This window comes from Mytilus californianus, unplaced genomic scaffold (genome assembly GCF_021869535.1).
Source record: "Mytilus californianus isolate M0D057914Y unplaced genomic scaffold, xbMytCali1.0.p SCAF_6, whole genome shotgun sequence".
Lineage (NCBI taxonomy): Eukaryota > Metazoa > Mollusca > Bivalvia > Mytilida > Mytilidae > Mytilus > Mytilus californianus.
The window spans coordinates 37,281,771-37,308,353 of record NW_026262712.1 but is presented as its reverse complement, the minus strand read 5'-3'; the positions used below and the strand labels follow the sequence as shown (position 1 = coordinate 37,308,353).

General features: G+C 33.1%; 1 protein-coding gene across 2 annotated transcripts in view; it reads right to left on the bottom strand.

Annotated features, from left to right (window-relative positions):
- The window catches only part of LOC127705450 (uncharacterized), a 351,867-nt gene that overhangs the window by 318,236 nt on the left and 7,048 nt on the right, over positions 1-26,583 (bottom strand). Inside the window, exon 4 of one of the 2 annotated variants that reach the window (XM_052209770.1) lies at positions 11,831-12,108. The exons of the other annotated variant lie outside the window; for it this stretch is intronic. Coding sequence (XP_052065730.1) covers positions 11,846-12,108 — 263 coding nt within the window. The 3' untranslated portion in view covers positions 11,831-11,845. Of the gene's footprint in view, positions 1-11,830; positions 12,109-26,583 lie in introns of those variants that run through there. 2 annotated transcript variants of the gene reach the window in all.

Sequence of the window (26,583 nt, the reverse complement as noted above, 5' to 3'; positions counted from 1 at the left end):
ATTAAATACGGAAGACATGGTTTAAAATATATAATGGATATTGAATACCCAATCAACATTTATTACTTCATGTTTGCTTTTGATACAGATTGTTGGACGAGACATGTATAGTAAGTATACATTCACTTTGTTCAATTAATCAGTATCAAAAACGATTCGTTTTCTGATGAATGATATTTTAATATGTCACAAATCATAGTAATTATATACGAAATGATAAATAGCTCTGTTCACTGGCGCGCGTATTCAGTTCTGTTCTGTAGCTATGTTCACAGAAGCGTTTATTATAAGTAACGAGAAATAACGTCACCAATGTGTATGATAGCTTCGAGACATGGTAAAAACCCTATCAAACAGTAAAGTAAGACAGCAACTAATTAAAGAAGTTTTGCTTCTTTCCGTTCCGTTCGGTAAAGTACCTTTAGCCACAGGCTAATGCATGTATATGGAGACTAGTGTGTATACTTACTGAGAAAATGACATTTTCAGGCAACGTATCCTTACCATTGGAACAAAATAATTAGGCCAAGGCAAAATTACTTTTCAGCTGGACATATTCTCTGAAAAATCCCCGACATGTAGAAAATGAAAAGGAAGTCAAGGTCAGAAGTAGTCAGACACAAATGATTGAGTAATTAACTCATTTCATGAAAAGCCTCTGTGAAGTTTTTATCATTATCCTAAGTCAAAGTGAATAAAAGCAAATCATTAATGTTACCAATATCACTGCCAAGACGTTTGTAAAGTCTTGCCAACTGTTACTTTCATTGAAGGTGAGCAGGAACATATATATTGACGGGACTTGACACTACCTAGTTATAGTCGAGTTTATCGTTGGGTCATAGTTAATAAGTGACACAAGATGGAAACGGACATATGTAAAATACGTACTCGCTATTATCTTAATAGGATTTAAAATCTAAATTTTAAATCAGTTATCGGTTGTGCTCATGCCACCATGTCCGTTATACTACTTCGTCAGTTATTAATAATATTTGGTTTTTAGTTGGATTATCGATCTACGCAAGTGATTGATTTACCCATAATCCTCCTTTTGACGTCGAAATTTGGGAACAGCAGATGCTCTTTTTAGACACAGAAAATATCTGCAGCAAATCTACACATATCTGACACATAAGTTGTTAAAAACTTTAATTCTTTTTAAAGTGTTTCAAATAATCTTGATCAGGGATTCGATTATCGTTTATTTCGACTCGATTGTTACAATTGTCGAAGCGTCAGAGCGAAATTAAATTTTTTATGCAGCAGACGGCATGGCATTGTCAGGTTTGTCTGCGTCCTTAGAGATAACTAGTTTATTTCTAAATTTTTTTTTAGATTTTTTACATTTTGAATTAGTTTATATCTATCCCAAGTTTTTTTATTTGAATTTTAACATGATTTTGGAAAAATACAGAAGACGCATCAAATTGCTGGATTTTTTAATTTATTCAGAATGCAAATATTGTTAGTTTAAGGTGGATGGCAAATCTAATTTTTTTCGTACTTTGAGACTCGATCGGCCACAGCAGAATCAGCAATTTGTTTTAGTTTCTTTTACATTGTTTTAAATCATATATAATCATATTTATAGATATATATATATATATATTTACATAATTTTTCATAGCTTGTCTTTTTCAGATAAAAATTCTTAGAGCATCTGGTAGGAAGAGGGTGGCGCCTAAGGGAAGATGCGACAATGTGGCCCCAACGGCTAAGAGAACTGTTTTGCGTCCGAAAGTTGGTGGCAATGTGGGTGTTAACAGATCTTCAGAGAGTCCAGTAGCAAACACTTCACTTAGTTCAGAGGTTATGACTATGGCTCTGGTCACCACAACCGCTACTTCTAATTCTACGTATACGGAACCCATTACGCAATCAGGTAATTTTCCAGTTTTTCAAACCCCATCTCCGTGCAGTAAGGCCAGTAATGACCTGGCTAGAAATATCCCTGTAAGCTTGCGACAAAAAATAATTGCAGCAGAATATATTGACCTGGCCTTCGTGTTAGTTAATTCACAAGCCTCTACAGGGGATAAACATTTTTAGTGTATATAAGTATATATTGTACTGCACACCCGCATGTATTTCAAGATATACTCAAGTACATGCATAGTATTCGGCTAGGCGCTAAGCAGTGCGCACTAGGGTGGAAATTGTACGATGAACAATTTCGCCTCAGAATGTCGCAGTATCCAGCTGGGTTTTGGGCTGATGCTGAACCTGAGCTATGGCTGCTTTATATGTATCCTCCGTCTTCTATTAGTAATGTGCCAATAAGCACGGGGCGCTTTAAATGTTACGCATTCAATTACCATGGTAAATGCATGAATCAGTCATGTTCTTATACCCATTCTTGTTTAAGATGTTTTGATCAGCACCCACTTATTCACTGTCCCTATTAAAACGTTGGAAATGCAAGATTTCAGCAACCTAGGCCTCAGTTTAGACCGAGATTTCAGACACGTGGAGGCAACTCGGTGCAGTATCCCATCAATACGAAATCGTATTCTGGTCAATATATGAAGTGATTCTTTAGCAGAATGCAATTACAGTTGTGACACATTTTTTATGTTTGTATCTTACAGAGATCTCAAGTAAATTTTGTATGACGTTGTTCATATTGTTAATTTTGTATAGAATTTAGATGTATTACTTTCAGAGTTCAAACTGATACATCACCTATGGGATAAAGGACGGACTCCAATTATCACAATTGAATTAAAAAAGTATCTTGGGATACGTATTTCTACTACCGCAAGAAAATTGGCGTCTGCAGAAGTCCGAAACATTAGCAAAGTTGCAGGACGAGGTCAAACTTGGTAGGATTTTGGGTCCATTTTCCAAAAAACCTATATCGACACTGCGAATTTCTCCAATTGGACTTCTTCAGAAACCAGATAATGGTTGGCGTCTCATATCTCATTTGTCTTATCCAAACGGTGGTAGTATTAATGATTTTATACCTGAAGATTATTGTAGTGTGAAATACTCATCATTTGACAATGTTTTGAATATGATTTCAGCTCTCTGAAAGCGTGCGAAAATCGGAAAAATCGATATTCGCCAAGCATTCAGGCTTTTAATCATAAATCCTGCAAATTTTGATCTTATGGGTATCAAATTTCAGGATAAGTTTTACATAAATAAATGTCTACCCTTAAGATTAAGTAGCTCATGTCAGCTTTTTTAACGATTTTCAACCTTTATACACTGGGCTGTTTAGTCCATGTCTGGTCTGGACACATGGGATCATTATTTAGATGATTTTATATTTGCTGGACACGAGTCAAATAATAATTGTGAGGTGTTAATGGCGACGTTTATGAAAGTTTATAAGGATTTATGTGTGCCATTGGCAGACAACAAAGCAGTTAGTCCTACGACAACCTTGACATTTCTTGGTCTTGACATTGATACTTTACTTATGTTGGTGAAAATTCAGGAAAACAAGGTAATTAACTTAAAGTCTGTTATTCAATACATGGTTGGTCGAACAAAGATAAAATTGAAGGAACTAGAGTCAATCATAGGGCTAATGGCATTTTGCTCACGTGCAATTTCGTCATCAAGGGCTTTTACTAGAAGATTTTATGATGTAATTTCAAACCTTAAACACGGAAAGTCGTATTTTTATGTAAAAATTAATCAAGAGCTGAGATCTGATGCTTTAGTCTGGTTAGATTTTTTAGAAACTTTAATGGCGAATGCTATCTTTCGGAAAGTCTCAGGTTGTCAAGTGATACGCTTGAGCTGTTTACTGATAGTTCGGGAAATGCTTCTCTTAGTTGTGGGGCTTATTTTGCCAAGCATTGGTCTCAGTTTAATTTATTGGCCATGTTAATTTGGTCCCCTCAATTTTGCAACAAGAAAATTTTATTAAGAATAGATAACCTAGCACTAGTTTTGATAATTAACAAGCGAACATCAAAATAGAAGTACGTAATGAAGTTAATTCGTCCTCTAGTATTGTTATTAGTAGTAAAAATATTCAGGTACGAGCGTTGCATAATTGCGAAAGTAATGCAATTGCAGTTTCTTTGTCTCGTTTTCAGGTGATCCGTTTCCGTACATTGGCCCCGGAAGCAGGTCAAACTCCATCAGACATTCCTGTGGAGTTTCATATGGTCATTTCGGAACTGAAGTAGATTTTTAATAAACAATTCGGTAGCTCCTAGTACAGCAAAGTTGTATACCAGGGCTTTAATTTTTTTTTTTTACAGTTTCAGGAAAGATATCGGTCTTGCAAATGTATGGCCTGCGTCACTGCATGACATTGTTGCTTTTATTGGATAAATGTATAAATCGGGACTCGCTCATTCAGCAATTAATTCGTACACATCAGGCCTAAGTTTCTACAACAAGCTAAATGATTATGAAGACTATACTCAAAAGTTTATCGTAAGGAAAATGATCGATGGTGTAAAGCGTTCAAGGTCGTCTCAGATGGACACTAAACTGCCCATTTCAAGAAAGTTATTGCGTCGTATTTTGTCAATATTATCTTGTATCTGCAGTTCTGCATACGAGGCTAGGCTATTCAAGGCAGTTTTTTACTTGGCCTGTCATTGTCTTTTTAGGGTTGGGGAGTTGACAGTTAAAAATATGAGCAATACATGTTCTTAATTATATAGTAATTAAGATTATAACACAATGTTAACTGCTGCTTAATCACTATAAAAACAAACAAAAATGTAACAAAGAATCACAAAAAGGCATATAGACAAAGCACATTAGCAAAAATGAAAGACAAGAATACAAAAATTTACCATAGCACAATAACACAATGACGAGATGTATAAGTACAGAGCCACGTCAATGAATATCACCAAAAATAGACTAAACAGAAAAAGTAATATTCATACGGACAAACAAAAGAGTACTATAACACGTTATTAAGATGATAATTTACCATAGCACAATAACACAATGACGGGATGCACAAGTACAGAGCTACATCAAATGGATATCACCAAAAATTGACCAAACCGCAAAAGTAATATTCATAAAGACAAATAAAAGAATAATATAACACGTTTTAAGATGGTAAACAACGTCAGTACCTAGAATCTATATTTGAAGACCAACGTGTACTATTTGTGAAGTTGATACGGAATAATTATCAACAAGGTCTTGGTACCTTCCGATCAACTTTTTCAGAAAAAGGACGAGACGTTCTTTGACATATCCCTGGTTCATCAACTTTCTACTCAGACACTGGTGACGTTTTACAAAGTCTGAGGAGCAGCTGCAAGCTCTTAAATACCGCATAAGTTGGAAAATATATATCCTATATGCAGCTGAAGTTGGTATATTGCTACTAAGGTAGGGGAAATTATTAAGTCAGGGATCTCGTTACCACAAATTACTACCAACCTCTACTAAATTCTTATATATATACAAAGATTAAGTTTGCAAATTTGGCTGTACCTGTAGAACTTATTTCAAACGGAATAGCACATCCTAAATTTTACATTTATGTTGTTCTCCGAGCCTGGTAATTTAGATACGGTAAAGGTAAACTTATCAATCCTTACAATTCCAAAAGGTTATCATTTCAACACTTGTAATCAATTTTTGAATATTGTTTTTATTAGTATAAATATTGATTTTGTTATCAGTATTTTAAAACTATACTAAATATTATTGTTATACACATATATACTTTCACGGAACTGCAATCTGTCGATACCTATAATTTGGTATTGCACAAGCTCATGTTTTTTTTTCGAATGTTAATGACGTCTTTACATTAAATACATTGGATGTTGGATATGCACTGATTGATATTTTAGTCCTAGATACATGTTTTGTTGTTGTTATAGGCTTTGAACTAGCGGTCAGTAACTGCAAGTACTCTCAGATCTGCACTAAGTGTCATCTTTGCTGTAAGGGATGAAGGATGGATAAATTCCCTGCAAATATAAATAAAATGTGGTATGAGTGCCCATCAGACAACTCTCCATCCAAGTCACAATGTATAAAAAGTTAACAGTTATAGGTCAAACAACGGACTTCATCACGCAGCCTTGGCTCACATCGAACAGTAAGCTAGAAAGTGTCCCAAAATGACTAGTGTAAAACAATTCAAAAAAACAAAAAAAAAACAACAGCGGTCTAATCTATATAAAAACGAGAAACGAGAAACAAACAGTTATGAACTACATCGGTCCACCGAACGACAACCATTGAACAGTGGGCAAGTCTGGTTTGTGGTTTTGATAGATGTTTGTCCTTTTGTTTCAGGTTAGGGGAGGGTTGAGCGCACACACACATGTTTAAACCTGCGGCATTCTTTATGTGCATGTCCCAAGTCAGGAGCCTGTAGTTCAGTGTTTGTTCTAGCTTCATGTATGTCATATTTGTTTTTCGTAGATTGTTTTGTTATTAATTGGGCTGTTGGTTTCCTCAATTGAATTGTTTCATATTTTTCATGTAAGGGCCTTTATAGCCGACTATATGGTATAATTTTTTCTAAAGGATGAAGGCCGTACGGTTGCCTATAATTGCTTACATCCACTTCATTTGAACTTGGAAGGATAATTGTATCATTGGCAATCGTATCACATCTCCTTATTTTTATAACAATCAATTAATCTATTTTCTTGATACATGTATATGAATGGCAAATAATAACGGCTTTTAAAACTAAATACCATTAAATATACTGAAGTAAAAAATGAATATGACCTAGAACTATATTTGAAAGATAATTTGCCAAATTAAACTGAAAAAGTCTACACCCGTATGAAAAACGTTACACGTACTCCAGCCGGACAGTAGCCGTACTGTAACCGTACTGAGAACCGTACTTATAATATTCATTTGGACTTTTCTTTGAATTGCTTATAATAGATACCCCGGCTGGACTTCCAGGGAAATTAGTCAGGTTCATTAAGTCCAGCTGGACTTTAATAAAAGTACGTCTGAAAAAAAAGCAGCCGGCATTTCTGGCAAAAATATGGACTCGATATAGTTTAGCTGGACTTTACAAATTTCCTCAAAAGTCCAGCCGTGTTTATTTTCTTGTCAGCATTACAAAAAGTGCAGTTGGACTTTTTAAGAAAATACCGGCTGGTAAATAACTAAAGTATAAGAAAAAGTACGTGTACGGCTCATGTCAGACTGGACTTTTCATAGTCTCAAGTCCAGCTGTAGTCCAGTTGAACTCCTGTTGAAATTTTCATACGGGCCTTCTAAGAGATACAAATCCCTGAAAAATGAACGTTGTCTCATGCGAATATATACCACAGGTTTTTGTGTCTTACAAAACAATAAACATTTTTTTTCTTCTATTTACTATTTACTAACTACTACAATTTTTAAAATAGAGACAATTATTTGCATGTATTTCATCCATCTAAGCTTTTTTTTAATATTCATAGCAGCCATGATGGTTGATCAATCGAACTGAATATGTTAACAAACTACCGATCATTCATGTTTAGCTTCGATTGGTTCAGTAGTTTAAGAGATGAAGATATTTCTTTGGATAAGTTGCTGTGATATTGATTTAAATGGTCAGAGAAGATGTAAAATAAAATTTGAAACAAATTCAGCTTTGCATTACAAAAATCTCTTTATTTACTTCTTTAACACAATATGATTATGTGATTGGTCAATCTGCAGCTGCAACATACGTATGATAACATGTATAATGTGGTCAAGGTCTTCTCGTTACAATCCTGACCATATTCATAATCTAAAATTTTATTTCCACCATAAATTGTTATTTATTGAAATTTCTTAATTAAAAAAATAATTATCAAAATTATAGAACATGTCTTCTTTCCTGCCGATGTATTTATGATATGTCCAAGGGCACTAATATAAAAAAAAATCGCAGATCGTGCTTAGCATACCCCCAGTCGTAGTCTAAAGTTTAGGACAGGGAAAATCTGTCTGAAAGATACAAAAATCACTCAAACTTTGCAACCTTATATGTTACAGCTGACCGAATATCAAGCAATTCTGTTTAGTATTACCTAAGAAAATTTTGTCACTAATCACTTTCATGTAAATTCAAAATACTAAAAAGTTCAAAGTATAAGTTACATGTAACAGTAAAATGGTGTCTGACAGATCCCATAAGTGCTCACATATTACAATTATTCACTGCCAATAAAGCTGTGGACTAATAATAAAACAATTCTGTTCAGTAATACATATAAAAAATGTAATGATAATATTTTTTTGACAAACTGGACAGACGAACAAGGTGTATGCGATATAGGATTAACATTTTTTTTTCTTTTAAGCTATATCATAATACCTGACAAAAAATAGATAAAAAATGCATGGGACAGCTCAAAATCTAATTTTCCGTAGAATTTCAATTTTTGAGGGCCATAGCTCCTATTAAAAATATTATGAGCACTGATCATTGAAATATTCTCAAGCCTTGCTCATATCAAGCTTTAATCTGAATTTTATAAAAATCGGACAAAAATGGAGGCATGAGTGTGTTAACAATTTAATTTTTCAAAGAATTTACATTTTGATAGGACATAATTCCTGTAAAAATAATTGATCGTCACTGATTTTCGAATTTGTCCTAAACATTGTTGATTTAAATTTTTGGTATCAATTAAAAAATATATGCTTAAGGTGGTTCACCCCAATAAGGACCGCCTGTAGAATTTTTTATTTTGACATATTTTGTAGATCTTTTTATGCTGAATCCAAACATGCAAAGAAAAATGGGGGTCATCAGGCTCGTTTTTTCCTCAAATGTAAGCGAAATGTGCGATTGTGACCTTATTTCTAAACATTTCCAGCCTTTCAACAATAACGGCTACATCAAATTCAAAGACTTTTAGAACCAAGTCAGTATAATTATAATGTTAAAAACATTAAAATTTGAAATGTAAACGTTTCCATTGGTTGTTTTAATATTAAAAACCGACAGAATTTACATGAGAAGCCAAGAACATCTTTTCTTGGAATTGGGAACTATATGTAACGTGCTGAAACTTAAGAACAACATTGGAAGCCAAGATCAACAATACTTGGAACTACATGTATAATCAAAGTACTGTCAAAATCCATATGAGAACCCAAGATCAACTATACTTGGTGACTATATACAATGTGTTGTCAGAATCCACTAAAGAAGCCAACATCAACTATAATTTGGAACTATATGCTAAGTGCTGTCAAAATCCATATAAAAATATAAAGATGAAAAGGACCTACTTTACCTACGTGTCCTAATGATGAATACAGAATATTGAGTCATTTAAAAACACTAAACATGCTGAAGAAGAATATTGATATAGAAATAGTGAAAATATGGAGCTGATCAGTTAATGATTGTCCATGTACATGATGTATTATCAACTATACATGTCAATAGTTATATTGGAATTTACAATGAAAATTAATGTTTTATAAATTTAATCTCATAGACATTTGAGGAAAAAATGTTTCAAAAAATGAATCAAAATTTTTTTGAACATGTTTAATAGAGCTGTTTTAATTTATTTTTTGCTGCCTGTAGTGAATTTTGCTGCAAACATGATTCATGACATGAAAACTGCAATATATGCAGTTGTTTTAATTCAAAATGAAGCTAATGAGATTTGTTTATTTAGGAAATCATAATATCAAGTGGCAGTTGTGGTAAATGCACATGCCTAACATGATATTTTACCTCACCACCCTTTGACCCCTTGAATTATTTTACATCATTTGGTATTTGTTGTCCATCCATATGCTAAACCAAAGATTATGCGCTTCTCTGCAAATCATGCGGCATTGAGGGATAATAGCGTAGACCGATATATAAGGTCGGGAATAATAAGTCCAGGCCAATTTTCATCTATGATTCAAGGTGGGAAACAGCAATTTATTGAAGTGTCGGGTTTTTTTCTGTGTAAAACAAATAATCAATTTACTGAAATGTGTTGCTCGAGTTCCGGTAGTCTTTTTATAATTATACATTCTTATGTAATTATTAACGTTTTTACTCTGATATTTCCTCTTTTTTTAATGCGAACTCGGTTTTTTTTGATAGATAAAATAGAAAATAACAAAATAACAAATAGCAAAACAAGTAAAAGGAAAATATTATCAATAGAAAATATTGCCCCCGAGGTCTTATGTTATAGGACTATTCTAAGAGTTCCGGAAATCAAGAAATTATGATATGAGAGAGAATTTGTTAGATATCCTCTTTACGCTAACAAATACAAAAAAAAACCTTCCAGTTAGAGGCCAGTGGTTGTTTTAGAGTGCTTTTTCGTGCCCATGATTTGATAAAGTATATAAATCTGTAAATTGAAATGTTAGATGTGATAGTATTAAGTCTTTGCTTGAAAATTGTTTTGTTCATAACTGTGTTTGCATTGAGAAAAATTTCTCATACTCTGGAATAAAATCCTGACAATACTTGAAAATGAAGATATTTCAATTAAAAACAAAAGATTTAAGAGAGTGAAAAAATGTAATTATACGCAAAACGGATAGTGTGCTGATGAACCCCGATGCCTTTATATAGAATCAAGAAGATGTGGTATGGCTGCCAATGAGACAACTCTCCATCCAAGTCACAATATGTAAAAAGTAAACAATTATAGGTCAAAGTACGGCCTTCAACAAGGAGCCTTGGCTCACACCTAACAGCAAGCTATAAAGGACCCCAAAATGACTGGTGTAAAACAATTCAAACAGGAAAACCAACGGTCTAATCTATATAAAAACGAGAAACGAGAAACACTTATGGACCACATCAACAAACGATAATCACTGAACAACAGGTTCCTATACCATACTATATATGGGTTTTACTTGTTTTTGAAAGCCGTACGGTGACTTGAAGTTGTTTACATCGCTGTATTTTCTTGAAGGTTAAACATTGCGTCATTGGCAGTCGTACAATTATATACAACATATCAATATAATTTATATTTTCACTTTTAAATGCTATGCTTATATCATGTATATTTCTGTCCTTTAAAACTTTTATGTGAAAAATGAACAAACCACTCTGTATTTCTGACCGTAATTTCCTTTTTTGTAGAAAGTTTTGCATCGCTTGTTGACAACGGGAAAGGGTGCTCTCAGACACGACTGCGTTCCAATGTCGTCAAAACTATTTGTGAGAAGACTCCTCAAAGCGATCGTTTCCAAGGCGTTCGTCGTTAGAAACATGCGTTAAAAACTGCGCACTGTAAAAGGGCCGAGCCACTTTAAGAGCGCTAACACTACATTTTCACTGAGTTTTGATTTCCAGGAAACTTCACAGCTTTAAGACCTCGTCTGCGACATTTTTGTTTAACACATTTGATTTTGTAATAATCGTACAAAAATAAAGACAAGAGAGCGCTTACAATGCAAATTTCCATTCAATTTTTATTTCAAGGGGCACTGATTCAGAACTTGTCCGGGACAATGCTGATAAAAAAGTCTGACTGTAATTGTACGCGTAAGAGCTCAAAGAGGACCAAACACACGGACGCACAGACACACGATCAAACAGACATATGGTATATCTTTATATCCTTGAATTGCGCAAGTAGCGCGGTTTCCATCCTCATATCAATCAATATTAACGTAAGAATATCCTTAACTAATAGGGATCTGTTGTGTGTTATTGGTTTGCTCATTTTTAAATCAATGAACATTTAGTAATAAAGTCTTTGTTTAAGCTTAACCACCAACAAGTCTTATAAATGGGACAGAAAACAAAAGATAAACGATTTCTATATTACCAGCTAAACAACTTTATATAACTGGATGCGTAATTTTCTTTAAAACAAGCACTACAAATTACATCCGGTTAAAATAAAAATTTCACAGAATCACATAGAGAATGAGAAACCTTAACTATTTTTGTTTTGGTTCAAGTAAGATTAAATAAATGAGCCTTGTTTAATAAGTTCGTGACTAGCAACTGATTCGTTGGTCCATTATAATGAAGTGAGACAGGATCACGTAGCCCATCAACTGCTGTCAATACCTCTCTATGTCGTTGTCCGTCAGGGGAGATAACTACCACATTGTTCGAACCTTTTCCCACCACGTACACATTACCATCACTATCTACATCTATACCTCGAGGATTCTTCAGAACGCTTTTATTATGGAATGTCCATTGTATTTCACCTTGCAAATTATAACATGTCACAGTGCTTTTTTGTCTGTTTGTATGATATATGTTATCCCTATATGTTGCAGTGTAACAGTCAGAAGGCATGGTGTCATGGACTATTGTACTTATTGACTCGTCGTACAGGTTGATCATTCGTATTCCTTTGTCGTAACCGGAATAAACCAATCTGTTTCCATTCAATGCTATGCCATAACTATGCGAGTCAAGTGAAATTATTTTCTTGATTTGTTTCTTTTCAATGTCTATAATGGTAATATACTGCACAATTGAATCACCAGATGTGACAGCCAATGCATTGTCGTCACTGATGTACACTATATCATACACATAACACGGCATCTGCACCTCAAAGTCTTTTAATCCTTTCATGTTAAATATAATTACCTTGCAACCACAGTAGGTGGTAAATGTCAATCTACCATCGGACAGCATGCAACATCCAAAGGTTGAGGTTCTTTGAGTGTTGAAGGTCCTGTGTTTCGTTAGCTTTATATTTTCAATGGATTTTGATTGAACGGTTGGTACCATCATTTGGGCTTGCTTGGCCTTTTTCCTAATCAGAACAATATCGCAAGGTTTAGTTTCAATACGCACTTCTCCAAAACTTATGATATCGGACATGATATTCTTCATAGAGGTGTTGAACTTATATGAAAGAGAAGTTTGCTTGAAATTCTTGCCTTCTTCAAGCGACTGCAGGAATTGATTTTTGCTATAGACGTCCTCCTCTATTATTTTCATTGAAAGAAAGACTTGAAGGTCCGTTGCATGTTGTTTAATGTTCATAATGTTTCTCTGGCATTCTGCTATTTCCTTTTCTTTCTTTTCTAATGATGACAATAACTGACATATTCTCGAGTTTTCTTTTTCTTCTACTGCATGCAGTTGTTTCATCAAATCCTCTTGTAGTTTGTCGAGATGGTTGTTGATCTTCATTCTGGTCGTTTTTATTTCTTTTTCTATTTTCTTTCTTCTTTCTTTAAATGTCGTTAGATTGTCCTGTTGATGCTGGTGAATGTTTTGTATATTTTCTGCTACTTCAACTAATGTTTCCTCTATCTCGCACATTGCATTGGAGGTTTTGACATTGTGAATGACGTCATCTAATTCGACGAAATCTTGGCATTCTTTATGGCTTTCCACGATACATTTGCTGCAACATGGAAATTCATGCTTCTGGCAATACATTTGATACTTTTTATCGTGTTTGGTACAGTACTGAGTAATTTTAAGTACATCAGCTGGTAATTTCTGGTATTCAGTCAAAGATATCACGCAATGGCTTCTCGATGATTTAGACAAGCTATGATGTTCCTTGCATTCTGTACATAGTCCCTCGTCACATTCCGTACACCAGACTATGGATGGCTTGGTGATGTGACGGAGTTCACAAATACCACAGCTCTTAGTAGTTGTCGTCATTATACAAACTACAAATAACAATAACTGATTTAAAAGTTTATAACAACAGCACCCAATCGACCACTAACATCAAACATTGAGGCTTAATTAGTTCTCATGTTGAAGTGTGTTGATTCGCTTTAGACACTTTGGTTTCCTACATCAATTAGGTTTTCAATAAACAGGTTTTATAATATAGCCATCCATACTGAAAGTGGCGTTTAATATCAATAATCAATCAATCAATAATATATATATATATTGCAAAAAAGAAATTCCAAAGTTATTTAATCGCTTGAAATATAAATGAGTTTAAATGATTGCAGCTTGTGTAGTATCCAATGTCAAATATTTCAAATTGTTAAAATCGGGAATATAGATTTAAATAAAAGATAATGGAAATATATATCAAGAAATTCTGTTTAGATTTACCTTAAATATGAAGTTTATATCAAATACAGCGATTGTTCGTTTGAAACATGGTAATTATTAATAAATGGGTTAGCGGCTACATATAATTAATTTTGATTTGAGACCAATAAAAGCCATCTATTTCCATCGATCACCTGATTGAAAATATTAGTTGGAATAGGAAAATATAAATATTATAAATCATTTAGCTAAATGAATATATTTGTAAACTTATTACACCAAACTAATTGGCATGTCACAGTAAAACTAAGCCGAGCAAAGATATTAAAACAATCTTTGTAAAAAAGACAAATTATTTATTAATGGAACGATAGATACATTAAAAATTGTTAATTTCCTTTTTTTACGAAACTTATAATGCATTAAAACCTCTATTGATTACTAGGTTCTTGCTGTATTTGTAAAAAAAAATAAAAAGAAAGAGAGTTACGGTTTTTGACACTATTTTGTATCTAATTAATTCTAATACAATTAATAAATATTTTCCTCTTAAAAAAGGACATGTTAAATGCTTAGACGTATGTGAATTGGGCTTCGTTGTTGTGGTTTGTTGTTTGTTGTTTTTGTTTTGTTTTGATGTAAATATAAGGGAAACTTTACATGTATACTGATAGAAGAGATACATATACCAAATACAGTTCCGTTCCCTGATCCTGTTAAACGAATAAGCTTGTGAACGGGCATTTGCGAATTTACCGAAGAAAGCGTACACCCCAAGTATCGGTGACTAGGTACTTGTAGTAGTTGTACACAATGAAAATAAAGAGTAACGAAAACATCTTTTTTTAGCATATATTTGTCCAATTTTTTTCGCCTTACGAATATATTTATTCCGTTTTATGGAATTGCACTCTTTTTTAAAAATCATGGATCCGCAATTCGCGTTTGTATATAGTTCGATGGATTGGTATAATACTTTACAACACTTGTAGATAACGAAGATAATATCATGTCCTAAAACTGGGACATAACATAAATAATGATAGATATATATTATGTCCCTACCTAGAACAAAAGTAAATATAATAAACTTTTACATATTTCACTAACTTAGATCATATTTGGAAGAATAGAAAAACCGTTACTAGTGAAGAATTACTCTTGGAATTAGCGGGTAAATCCTGAAAGTTACCTTTTAATGTGAAATAAACATTCCCGATCGCCTGGTTTAACAGGATGGTTATGCATAACGTGACTGATATAAAATCTGATAAATTTCCGAATTTTATCTACACACTAACAAGTTCGATAGGGTTGTATCAAAATATACTTTGTCATTTTAAACATGTCTAACTTTCTTTCGACTTTTTATTTTAAATTTATTTCATGATTTCTCGGTTCTAAATATTTTATTCGATAGTTGCTTTTTTTCACAGAAACATTCGTAAACTTACATGGACCCCCAACTGCGTTTTGCAGGTGAAACCACCCTCAGCTTTTGCTTTATGTCTCAATAACTAAACCAAAATGACAGAGTGAAAATAATCAGTATGTTAAGGAACATTACCATGAAAGCGTTAGAGATATCGGGCAACAAAAACTATTAGTTAGACAAGATCTATAAATATCCGGTCTCCCTAATTAACGACTATAATCGTAAAGAAGAAAACGTTAGTGACAAAACAAATTTAGCGTCAAGAAAGTTTATATCCCATAAAAACAAAACAAAGTCAATAAATTAAAGTTGATTTTTTGCTGTAAAAGTTTCTAGTCAATAACTGAAATCGTCAGTCGACTGCTTATAGCGTCGACAAGATCTACCAAAAATTCAACATGGTTGAAATTGTCAATCGACTCCTATCTAACAGAGTTATGTTCTTAAACATGTTATATGACAATTTTAACTATTGTTTTCTTTTTTTTTTTGTTGGCAACAAATCAAATGGATAGAGAAACAAACCGAAGAAAATAAAAAAAATAAATAAAGCAAAAACAAACAGATTATAAGTAAATAAACGTGACCGAAACCATCAATCAAATATTAATGGAGTTATTGCCCTTGAATAACGATTTCCCTTATTTTTTTCTCATTTATCTGTGAAAACTAAAAAATAGATATAAATTGTAAACAGTTAAACTAAGCAATAAAACAATATCTTCAAATAAGTTAATTGGATTAAATCATCAAATGATTCCTTAGTAGTCAGTAGTTCTGCGTTGAAATGACATATAATTGATATTGTCATAATTATCAATGAACTTTTTATAAAACTATGAATTGTTCGAAAAATTAAATATTTCAAACCAAGGAATAGTCATCTTAGCTAAATTTAGCAAAACCTTACGAAATAATGAGTCCTAAATGCTCCTCAACTTCGTAAATTATTTAGTCTGTTAAGCTTTTTTTATCCGAGCGTCACTGATTAGTCTTTTATAGATGAAACGCGCGTATCGCGTACACAATATTAACCTGGTATCATTGTTAGTTTTTTTAAATGGATTAATGTCCTTAAATGATTTTTTATTATTTTTACCAATAATCTTGAAAACTTTATCATACAGAGAGAGAGAAACTTTATGCGAAAAAATAATTAGCTAACCTAGATTAACAAACAAGTCAAAATTGTCAGTTGATTACTTATTAGAGTTATTATTTTTCAATGACTCCCCCCCCCCCCCCTCATTTTTCTTTCTTTTTTTTTGCGAAAACTAGATGATAGATAGAAAGAGACTTTAAGCACCAAAAATATGCTTTTACAACGAAAACCTATTTCTATTTACAATGTATGAAAGATGGGAAGAAATTATAAACAGAAAATGTCATGGAAGAAACAAGGTCTAGATAAAAAACAATAATTTCAAAATCGTCAACTTAATCCTTAAATGAGTAATCGCCGTGGTACATGTGCAGCAGGATTTGCTTACCGTTCTGAATCACCGAAGATCACTCTGTTATATTGATGGAGTTGTGTTGTAGTTTTTTATGTAGAGTAGACATCCACTTCCCCCACCCTTTTAATATATTTTGAATTAATAAAATACATACTCTATTACATAACTTTGTTCCAACCACACACCATTTGATCTTAAGAAAACAATTCTGATAATACCCGTCGTGATATGCGTTTTTTTTGCTATTATATTTTGAACCATAAGCGATAAAGAAATATTGTGAATAGCAAGTATAATTTGCAAGTAGATGAACATAACAGAATTTATCATTCATTGTTTTATAGAAGTTACCGTCTCGGTGCTCTCGCAATTGCGTGCTAGTCTCGAGTGCTGAAAGTCGGGTATTTGATCCTAGACCGGGTCAACCAGTCCTTGAAAATTGATATTTGCTGCTTCTTCGCTAAGCACCAGGTATTTAGGAGTAAAAGCAAAGACTGATTGCCCTCGAGGCAGAATAATGTGGCCTGATAACCTGCAGCTGGACGTTAATCAGCCATTCTCCATTATGGGATTTACCACCAATAAATGACAATTTTTAACCATAGCTAATTTTTTAACAAATTATTTTGAAAACTATAATAGGTATACAGAAAATGTCAAAGCGAAAATGATCAGCAAGACAGATCTACACGAAAAGAAAGTAATGGAAATTGCCAATTGAGTCCTATAGGTTTATAATCCTTTAACATGTTTAATAATATGAACATCTTTTTAAAAATATTAACCAGCTGGACCTGGATCTAATTTGAAAAACTTAGGCGACTGTTGATTCTATTTGCCTGCTGAGATATTCAGGCTACTTGGAGCTTCTTGGTCATATTATAATGACTATCATGTCAGTTGGTCACCAAGAAAATATACTTCAACGTATGAAGTAAACCTTGAAATGAGCATTATTATAAAGAATAATGACAATTAGCCAATTACTTTCGATTCGATGAATTTATTTGAAGAAGTTTAAGTTAAATAATGTACTTGCTGATCTTGGGTTTGAGGAAAGTGAGGTGTAATTGGCCGTAATGGTAAACAAAATATTTGTTGCATTGCAAAATCAAATATTTTTCCGATCAAAGGTTTGGGGCATGTGTTCTCTATTCACCCTGAATCTGCCAATGCATCGCAAAATACATGTATCAGATGTAATTTCTGTCTTTTATGTAGATCTTATACATGAACAAAAAACTTTCACATGTGCTTCGTAAAAAATTACTATTTATCGTTTAATACTAAAACCTTTTGTAGATAGTAAGACTGATATCACAGTTAGACAGATTGTAAAACTTACAGTGCAATGGAGGCCAAATGCTAATAAACAGTTAAAGGACTGAAATGTCTCACCTACCTCAATATTTGAATTTTCTGCTCATATTGATAATGATTATGAAAATAACTTTTACAAATTTGATGCGTTCTTAACACTTTCCCGAATTTGACTATGTAACCAAAAATGACCTAACAATAATAGCAAAATTCATCTTAAGTCAACATTATTTTCTTAACAATTTTTAAATCTATCAATATAAACTTCCAAACTGAAATCTGAATGATGAAAAGAAACAGTCTCAGATGTTCAAATTCATGCATATGTAAAAATCTTTATTTTGTTAGGTATAATTTCGGAGATAAATATCTAGGCTGACCACTGACATGTCAACATAAGGTCATAGCATGGTCATACAGACATATCCTCTTTGAAAAAATCGATATACGAAAACTGGTGATTTATTTTACCCTGACAAGTAGTACATGGAAAGATGGTCAAGTTCATATACAATAGGATTCATAGCTGTAGATCAAATACAACAAAGATTTATGTTTGAAAATGCGCATGGCAAAGTTTAGCCGCTGGTCTAAGGCTTGCCAGGTTAAAAGACCAATGCTGGTAAATTCAGGGAAGGCTATACCTGCGATTCAAAATTTGGGTCTGGAAAGACTACCCCTCCCAAATTTATTTCGTTGGAGAATCCCTGATAACAAGTACCGACCGCCAATTTTACCTCGTCACATGTTCGTGTGTCTGTTCCAAGTCAAGAATCTCGTCAGTGTCATGTATCATGTTTTTTATTTAGATAATTTGCTGTTGATGGTAGATTATTGATAAGCTATATACGGTGATCTATTGTTGCTAACAACTACGTCAGTTGGTCTCTTGGGGGATAGTTATCTAACTGGAAATAATACCACATCTCATTATTTTATATCCGTTAAATTTATTTGCTGGGAACTTTCGTGTCTGACTCGAGATTATTAAGGGGTTAATGTAACCAAAGGCATTTATGTAATGTATGAACATGTGTCAATTGTTGAGGACTGTATTTGTATCGCTTCATATCTTTTGGATATTTTTATCGTTACGTTGCTGTGATATAACAAGTTGGTTTGATGACCCTTCAAATACATCGTCAAATTTTATAATCATTGATAACTTCTTTGTTAGCATATTTTGACAGATATATCATGTATATGCTGACTTATTGATAACTTACACAAATTAAAATACCAGCGAAATCTTTTCTCTAAATATGTATGCCGTTAAATTTATTTGCTGGTGAACTTTCGTGTTCAACGCGGGATGATTTAGGGCTTATTGTTACCAGAGGCATATATGTCTCTGATGTAATGTATGGACATCTGTCAATTGTTGAAGGTTGTATTTGTAACGCTTCATATCTTTTGGACATTTTTATCGTTCGGTTGCTGCGATATAACATGTTGGTTGGATTTCCCTTAAAATACATCGTCAAATTTTAAAATCATTGATAACTCCTTTGTTAGCATACTTTATCATGTATATTCTGACTTATTGATAACTTACACAAATTAAAGTATCAGCGAAGTCCTTTCTGTAAATATGTATGATATTTTTCTTAAGTGTGGTATAATTACGTAATCCCTGCGTTTGGTACTACATGTCAGGGTTTTTATGGAGCTATTTCGATATAAAGATAACTTATGTTGATTAGTTCATCTGTTCATATTAAAACTTTTGATCCCAAGCCATGAAATTGGTTTAATAAAGATAAACGTATGCTTCAAAGAATCATGTGGCCATAGAGTGATATTTTATATCTTGAACATTTTCATAATATCAATATTGAATTCCGCTGTATGTCGACAATGTCATATTTATATTTGTCTACTTTATTGAAATTTCTAACATAAATAAATCAAAACAATCATATCTATTAATCGTGTTAATATTAAGTGTATTGTGAGGCTTTGTTGGGCGGTATTGGATTGATTATTTATTTCATATATCGACAGCTATAACTAGTAATTGTTATTCTTGATTATAAGACACGTTTTTAAACAACTCTTTTGGCTGTGACAAAATATACATCATAAGTGTTTCTCGTTTCTCGTTTTTTATATAGATTAGACCGTTGGTTTTCCCGTTTGAATGGTTTTACACTAGTAATGTTTTGGGGCCCTTTATAGCTTACTGTTCGGTGTGAGCCAAGGCTCTGTGTTGAAGACCGTACTGTGACCTATAATGGTTTACTTTTATAAATTTTGACTTGGATGGAGAGTTGTCTCATTGGCACTCATACCACATCTTCTTATATCTATATAAAGATTTACAACTATATATACCATTGAATTTATGAATTTGTTTCAAACAAAACAACATATAGAATAACTGAAAAAATAAACAAAAAATGTTTCTGAAATCCAGTTATTATTTCACAGAATGATCTAAAGAAAGAGATTTTGACAGTAAACATTTCAAACAAAATTAAACAAATGCGCCTTGCCACCGAAGTCCACAACAAGCAACTGGTTCTTTGATCCACTATAATGAAGTGAAACAGGATTGTTAAGACCATCAGTTGCTGTCAATACTTCTCTATGTCGTTGTCCATTAGGGGAAATAACTACCACATTGTTCGACCTCAACCCTAACACGTACCCATTACCATCATTATCTACATCAATACCATATGGATGCCTCAGAACGCTTTCATTTTGGAATGTCCATTGCAGTCTACCTTGTAGATTATAGCACGTAACAGTGTATGTTCTAACATTTGTATGATATATGTTGTCTCTATATGTTGCAATGTAACAGAAATGCAGCATTTCATCTCCAACTGTAACACCTGTAGGTCGTCGTGCAGATTTATCATTCGTATACCTTTGTCGGCAGCGGAATATATCAATCGATTATCTTTCATTGCCATGCCATAATTAACCGAATCCAGTGCAATTGTTTTCTTGATTTGTTTCCTACCCAGGTCTATGATAGTAATACAGTTCTTTTCTGATTGACCGGATGTAGTAGCCAATGTATTGTCCTGACTGATGTACACTATATCAAGCGCATAAGACGGCATCATCACATCAAAGTATTTTAATCCGTTGATTTTGAATACGATTACCTTACAATCCCGGTAGTAAGTGAATGCCAATCTATCATCCGACAGCATACAACATCCGTAGATCGAGTTCCCTTGAGTGTTGACGGTCTCGTGTATCGTTAGCTTTATATTTTCAATGGATCTTGTTTGAACCGTTGGTACCATCATTTGGGATTGTTTGGCCTTTTTCCTAGTGAAAACAATATCAGAAGATTTAGCTTCAATACGTACTCCTCCAAAACTTATGATGTCGGACATGATCTTCTTGATAAAGGTGTTGATCTTATATGAAAGTGAAGTTTGCTCCAAATGCTTGCCTTCTTCAAGCGACAGCAGGAATTGATTTTTGCTATAAATGTCATCTTCTATTTTTTTCATTGAAAGAAATACTTGAAGGTCCGTTGCATGTTGCTTGATGTTCCCAATGTTTCTCTGGCATTCTGCTATTTCCTTTTCTTTCTTTTCAATTGATGATAATAACTGACAAATTTTAGATTTTTCTTTTTCTCCTATCGTATAGAGTTGTTTTATTAAATTTTATTGCAGTTTATCGAGATGGTTGTTGATCTTTATTCTGGCCGTCTTTATTTCTTTTTCTGTTTCCTTTCTACCTTCTTTCAATGTCGTCAGATTATCCTGTTGATAATGGCGTGTTTTGTGTAGATCAACTAATGTTTCCTCTATCTCGCACATGGCATTGGAGGTTTTGACATTGTGAATGACATCATATAATGCAACGAAATATCGGCATTCTTTATGGCTTTCTACAATACACTTGTTGCAGCATTGAAATTCATGCCTCTGGCAATAAATTTGATACTTTGTATTGTGTTTGGTACAGTTCTGACTAAATTTAAGTATATCAGCTGGTAATTTTTGGTAATCAGTAAAAGATATCACGCTGTGACTTCTCCACGACTTAGACAAGCTATGATGTTCACTGCATTCTGTACATAGTCCCTCGTCACATTCTGTACACAAGACTTTGGATGGTTTGGTGATGTGACGGATTTCGCAAACACCACAGCTCTTAGAAGCTGTCGCCATTAAGCACTAACTACGAATAAAAATAGATGATTTAAAAGTTAACAATAGCACCACCGTCAACCACCAATATACAAAAATAAAGCTTTACTTTAGTTTTCATGTCGGAGGGTTTTGACTCTTCGGTTTCCTACGTCAATTAAAAGCAGGTCTCAAAATATAGCTATGTGTATATACTATATATATTTAAAAATCCGAATTATTTTCATTTATCCCATTCCTCAGTTATTAAATTCAAATGATTCCAGTGTCGAATATTATAAATTGATAGAATCGGGAATTTAACTTTTTATAAAAGATAGTGGAAATACATATCAAGAAATTCAGTTTAGATCTTATCTTAATACAAAGTTGATTATCTTAAGTTCTCAAATAGTACCCTTTTAACATAGATATCTATCGTATTGGGTTAGCGGTTAAAAAAAATTGTTTGGGACTAATACAAGCCAGCTATTTCCTTCGATCATATGATTGAAAGTATTTGTGAAACCTGCATGCATTTTGGTTTGCTTATATCTTTAAAACTAAAGAAGTTAAATTAAGAGGATAAAAATTATTAGCAGGTTAAGAACACTCTATTTGCCTTAAATAAAGTATAACAGGAAAAAGAAATTGTAAACAGAAAAAAAAGTAATACAAATAAGAAAATGTTACAATATTTGTAAACCAACTACTTATAATAATTATCGCCGGATACCGCAAGTGGAGCATGATTTGCATACCCTTATATAGCACATAAGATCATCCTCTTCTTTTGTCGGAATATGCGTTGTTCAGTCTTTATTATTGTATGTAGTGAAAAAAAAAACCCATAACATCAACTCTTTTGATAAATTTGGAATAACTAAATACATACCTTATTCTATATTTTTTTCAAAAATATAAAGCTACTTCTGTTCCCTTTTTTTTCTCAAATAAAAATTTTCAAAATACTCATGAATTTGATTTTTTGGGTTTTTTAATCTTTGGAGCTATAAGCGATTAAAAAATAGAATGAACAGCAAATATAATCACCTTATAATTTGTGGATCGTTTTAGGTGGCATTTTCTCCTTGGCTTTCAAATATTTGGCTTTAAGCGTTCCTGATGAAGGTAAATCCAGAAAAGCGCTTTGGACGCATGCAATTTAGATTGTGTTGTTTTCATTTTTACAGCAGTGAGTCGATACCTCTGCTGGTGGACTATCAGTCCCAAAGGGTATCATCAACTCGGTAGTCAGTACTTCTATACTGACATGATTTAAAACAAATTATCTAGAATTGCCCGTTTATAAATTTTGAAAAAAGGGACGAAAGATACCAGAGGTATAGTCAAACTCACAGATCGAAAACAAACTGACAACGCCATGGCCAAAAATTAAAAGACAAACAAGCAAACAATAGTACAGATGACACAACATAGAAAACTAAAGACTAAGCAACACGAACCCCACCAAAATCTGGGGGTGATCTCAGGTGGTCCGGAAGGGTAAGCAGATCCAGCTCCACATGTGGCACCCGCCGTGTTGCTTATGTTATTACAAATCTGGTAAGTAGTCTAATTATTCATTATTCGGTAGGTCATATTCGTGAAAAGGGAAAGGTAGTGTACTGATAGCAGTAATACATATACCAAATACAGTATCGTTTTCTTAACCTGCTAAATGAATGGACCCGTGAACGTGTATGCATAATTAGTTCTAAGGATTGGTACAATTATATACAATATCGTGTAGATAGCAAATATATTATGAACGAGGACAATATCTTGACCTAGGAAGATAAAGATAATATTAAAAAGAAGATGTGGTATGATTGCCAATGAGACAACTCTCCACAAGAGACCAGATGACACAGAAATTAACAACTATAGGTCACCGTACGTTTTTCAACACTGAGCAAAGCCCACACCTCACAGTCAGCTATAAAAGGCCCCGAAATGACAATGGAAAACAATTCAAACGAGAAAACTAACTGCCTAATTTATGTACAAAAAAAATGAACGAAAATCAAATATATAACACATAAACAAACGACAACCACTGAATTACAGGCTCCTGACTTGGGACAGGCACACACATACATACAGAATGGCCGGGGTTAAACATGTTAGCGGGATCCCAACCCTCCCCCTAACCTAAAATATATATTACGGCCAAGCCAAGAACGAAAGTTTAATAACACATTTTACAAATTTCACGTATTTAGGTCATAAGTATATTAGCGAGAATGGAAAACGTAATTTAAGTAGAATTTATCTTTGAAATATCAAATAAATCCTTACAATTACCTTTTAGATTGAAATATTCATTCCCGTCTGGGTTTTATCAGGAAGGTTAATAATCACATGACTGATTTAGAAAGTGATAAAAGCCGGGAATATCAAATTCAATCTACATATTTACAAGTACGATAGGGTTGTACTAAAAATAAACCCTAGTCATTTTTTCTCTCGATGTTTGTTTTTTAAATTGTTTGTGGTATTAATTTCATAATTACACAATTTACAGGATAAGGCAAAACAGAAATGTTGCCTGTGAAACCCGCATGCAGTTGTATTTTTGCCTTATTTCATTAAAACTAAAGAAGTTAAACTAAGAGGATAAAATGATTAGCAGGTAGAATCTTAAAGCAACATAAATGATAAGCTTAGGTAGATTAATAAACAAGTCGAAAATGTTATTTGATTCCATATATAAGTCAATATCCTTCTTCTTCTTTCCTGTTATTGTGTTTTAGCCGAAAACTATATGATATCGAAAAATATGAAGAAGAAAAAGGCCTTCAAATAAATCAATATTACCGAAATCGACAATCGACTCTGTAAAGGAGACATTTCCCTTCAATGACAACTTTCACACATGTATATTCGTTTGCACTTAACAGTATTACAGATAGAAAAATAAATTTTGAACAGAGAAGGTAATAAAAACAGGATCTACATTTAATATAAAAATGAGATGATGTATGAATGCCATGAGACGAAATGACATATAAATATTGACGTTAATAGCTATAGGACAATGTTACAATATGTGTAACTAATTCCTTAATAAATTGGTTATCTCCGGGGTAACGCATGTGGAAAAGAATTTGCTTACCTTAAATTTTGAAAGCACATGAGATCATCCTCGTCTTTTAGGGGAAATGTGTAGCTCGACCTTTTGTATTCTATGTAGTGAAAACATCCGTTACATCAACCCTTTTAATAAATTTTGAATAACAAACATACACACCTAATTCCACGTGCACATTGAAACCTATGTCTCGCCTGTGATTTCTGTCGTCAGTAATTAAGTGTAACGTTGTCTTAAAAAGTGAGTTCATTTATCAGAAAAACACAGAATTTAAAGAATTCTTTAGATGCTATCTTGGTCTAGAAGATTAGCTTCTGTTTTGTTCAAGTTTCGTAACAATCCATGAAGGTTTGCAAGTCCATCTATCAGAAAAATACTAAAAAAGGTTTGCTTCAGACATTATCTCTTAATCCTTGAAAAGTTCCTGCCTAAATTTAAAAAAAAACTCTATGAAGGGTTGACAGAGTAATTGATGTGTAACAAACTTTAACCCCCGACTGTATCTTCGTGTACTTGTTACCTGTAAAAAAACTAAGTTCACCTATCTGTAAAATACGGGAAAATGAAAATAAATGATTTCAAAAGTTTGCTCTGGATACTGTCTTTGGTCGTAAACATGCTTCTGTCCAAATTTCATAAACTTCCATGAAAGTTTGACAAAGTTATTGATGACTGAAAACTTAAACCTCAGACTAAATCTGAACGGTAACTGTAAAAAACTATGTCCTTTTATCAGTAAGATATAGAAAATTGAAAATAAACATTTTCAAAATTTCGCTCATGATACTGTCTTTTGGTCATAAACAAACATCTGTCCAAATTTTATAAAATTTCCATGAAGGTTTGACAAAGTTATTGATGACTGAAAAACGTTAACCTCAGACTAAATATGAATGTTAACTGTAAAAAACTTTGTCTATTTATCAGTAAAATACGTAATGTTGTTTTCAAAATTTCTCTCTGGGTACTGTCTTTTGACCATAAACAAGCTTCTGTCCAAATTCATAAAATTCCATGTAGATTTGACAAAGTTATTGATGTTTAAAAAACTTTAACCACATACTGAACCTAAATGTTGACGACGCCAATAGAATCTAGAATCGCTATGTCTCGCTTTTTTTGTTTGTTTTTTTAAAAATTTTGGAACTATAAGAGATTAGAAGATAGTGAGAACAGCAAATATGATCCACGGAACACGGTGTCTCGCCTACTTTTGCTGTTAATCGCAGGCTCAACAAAAATGAGGAAAAAAATTAATAAAAATAAGTAGCTTCTGTCCAAGTTTG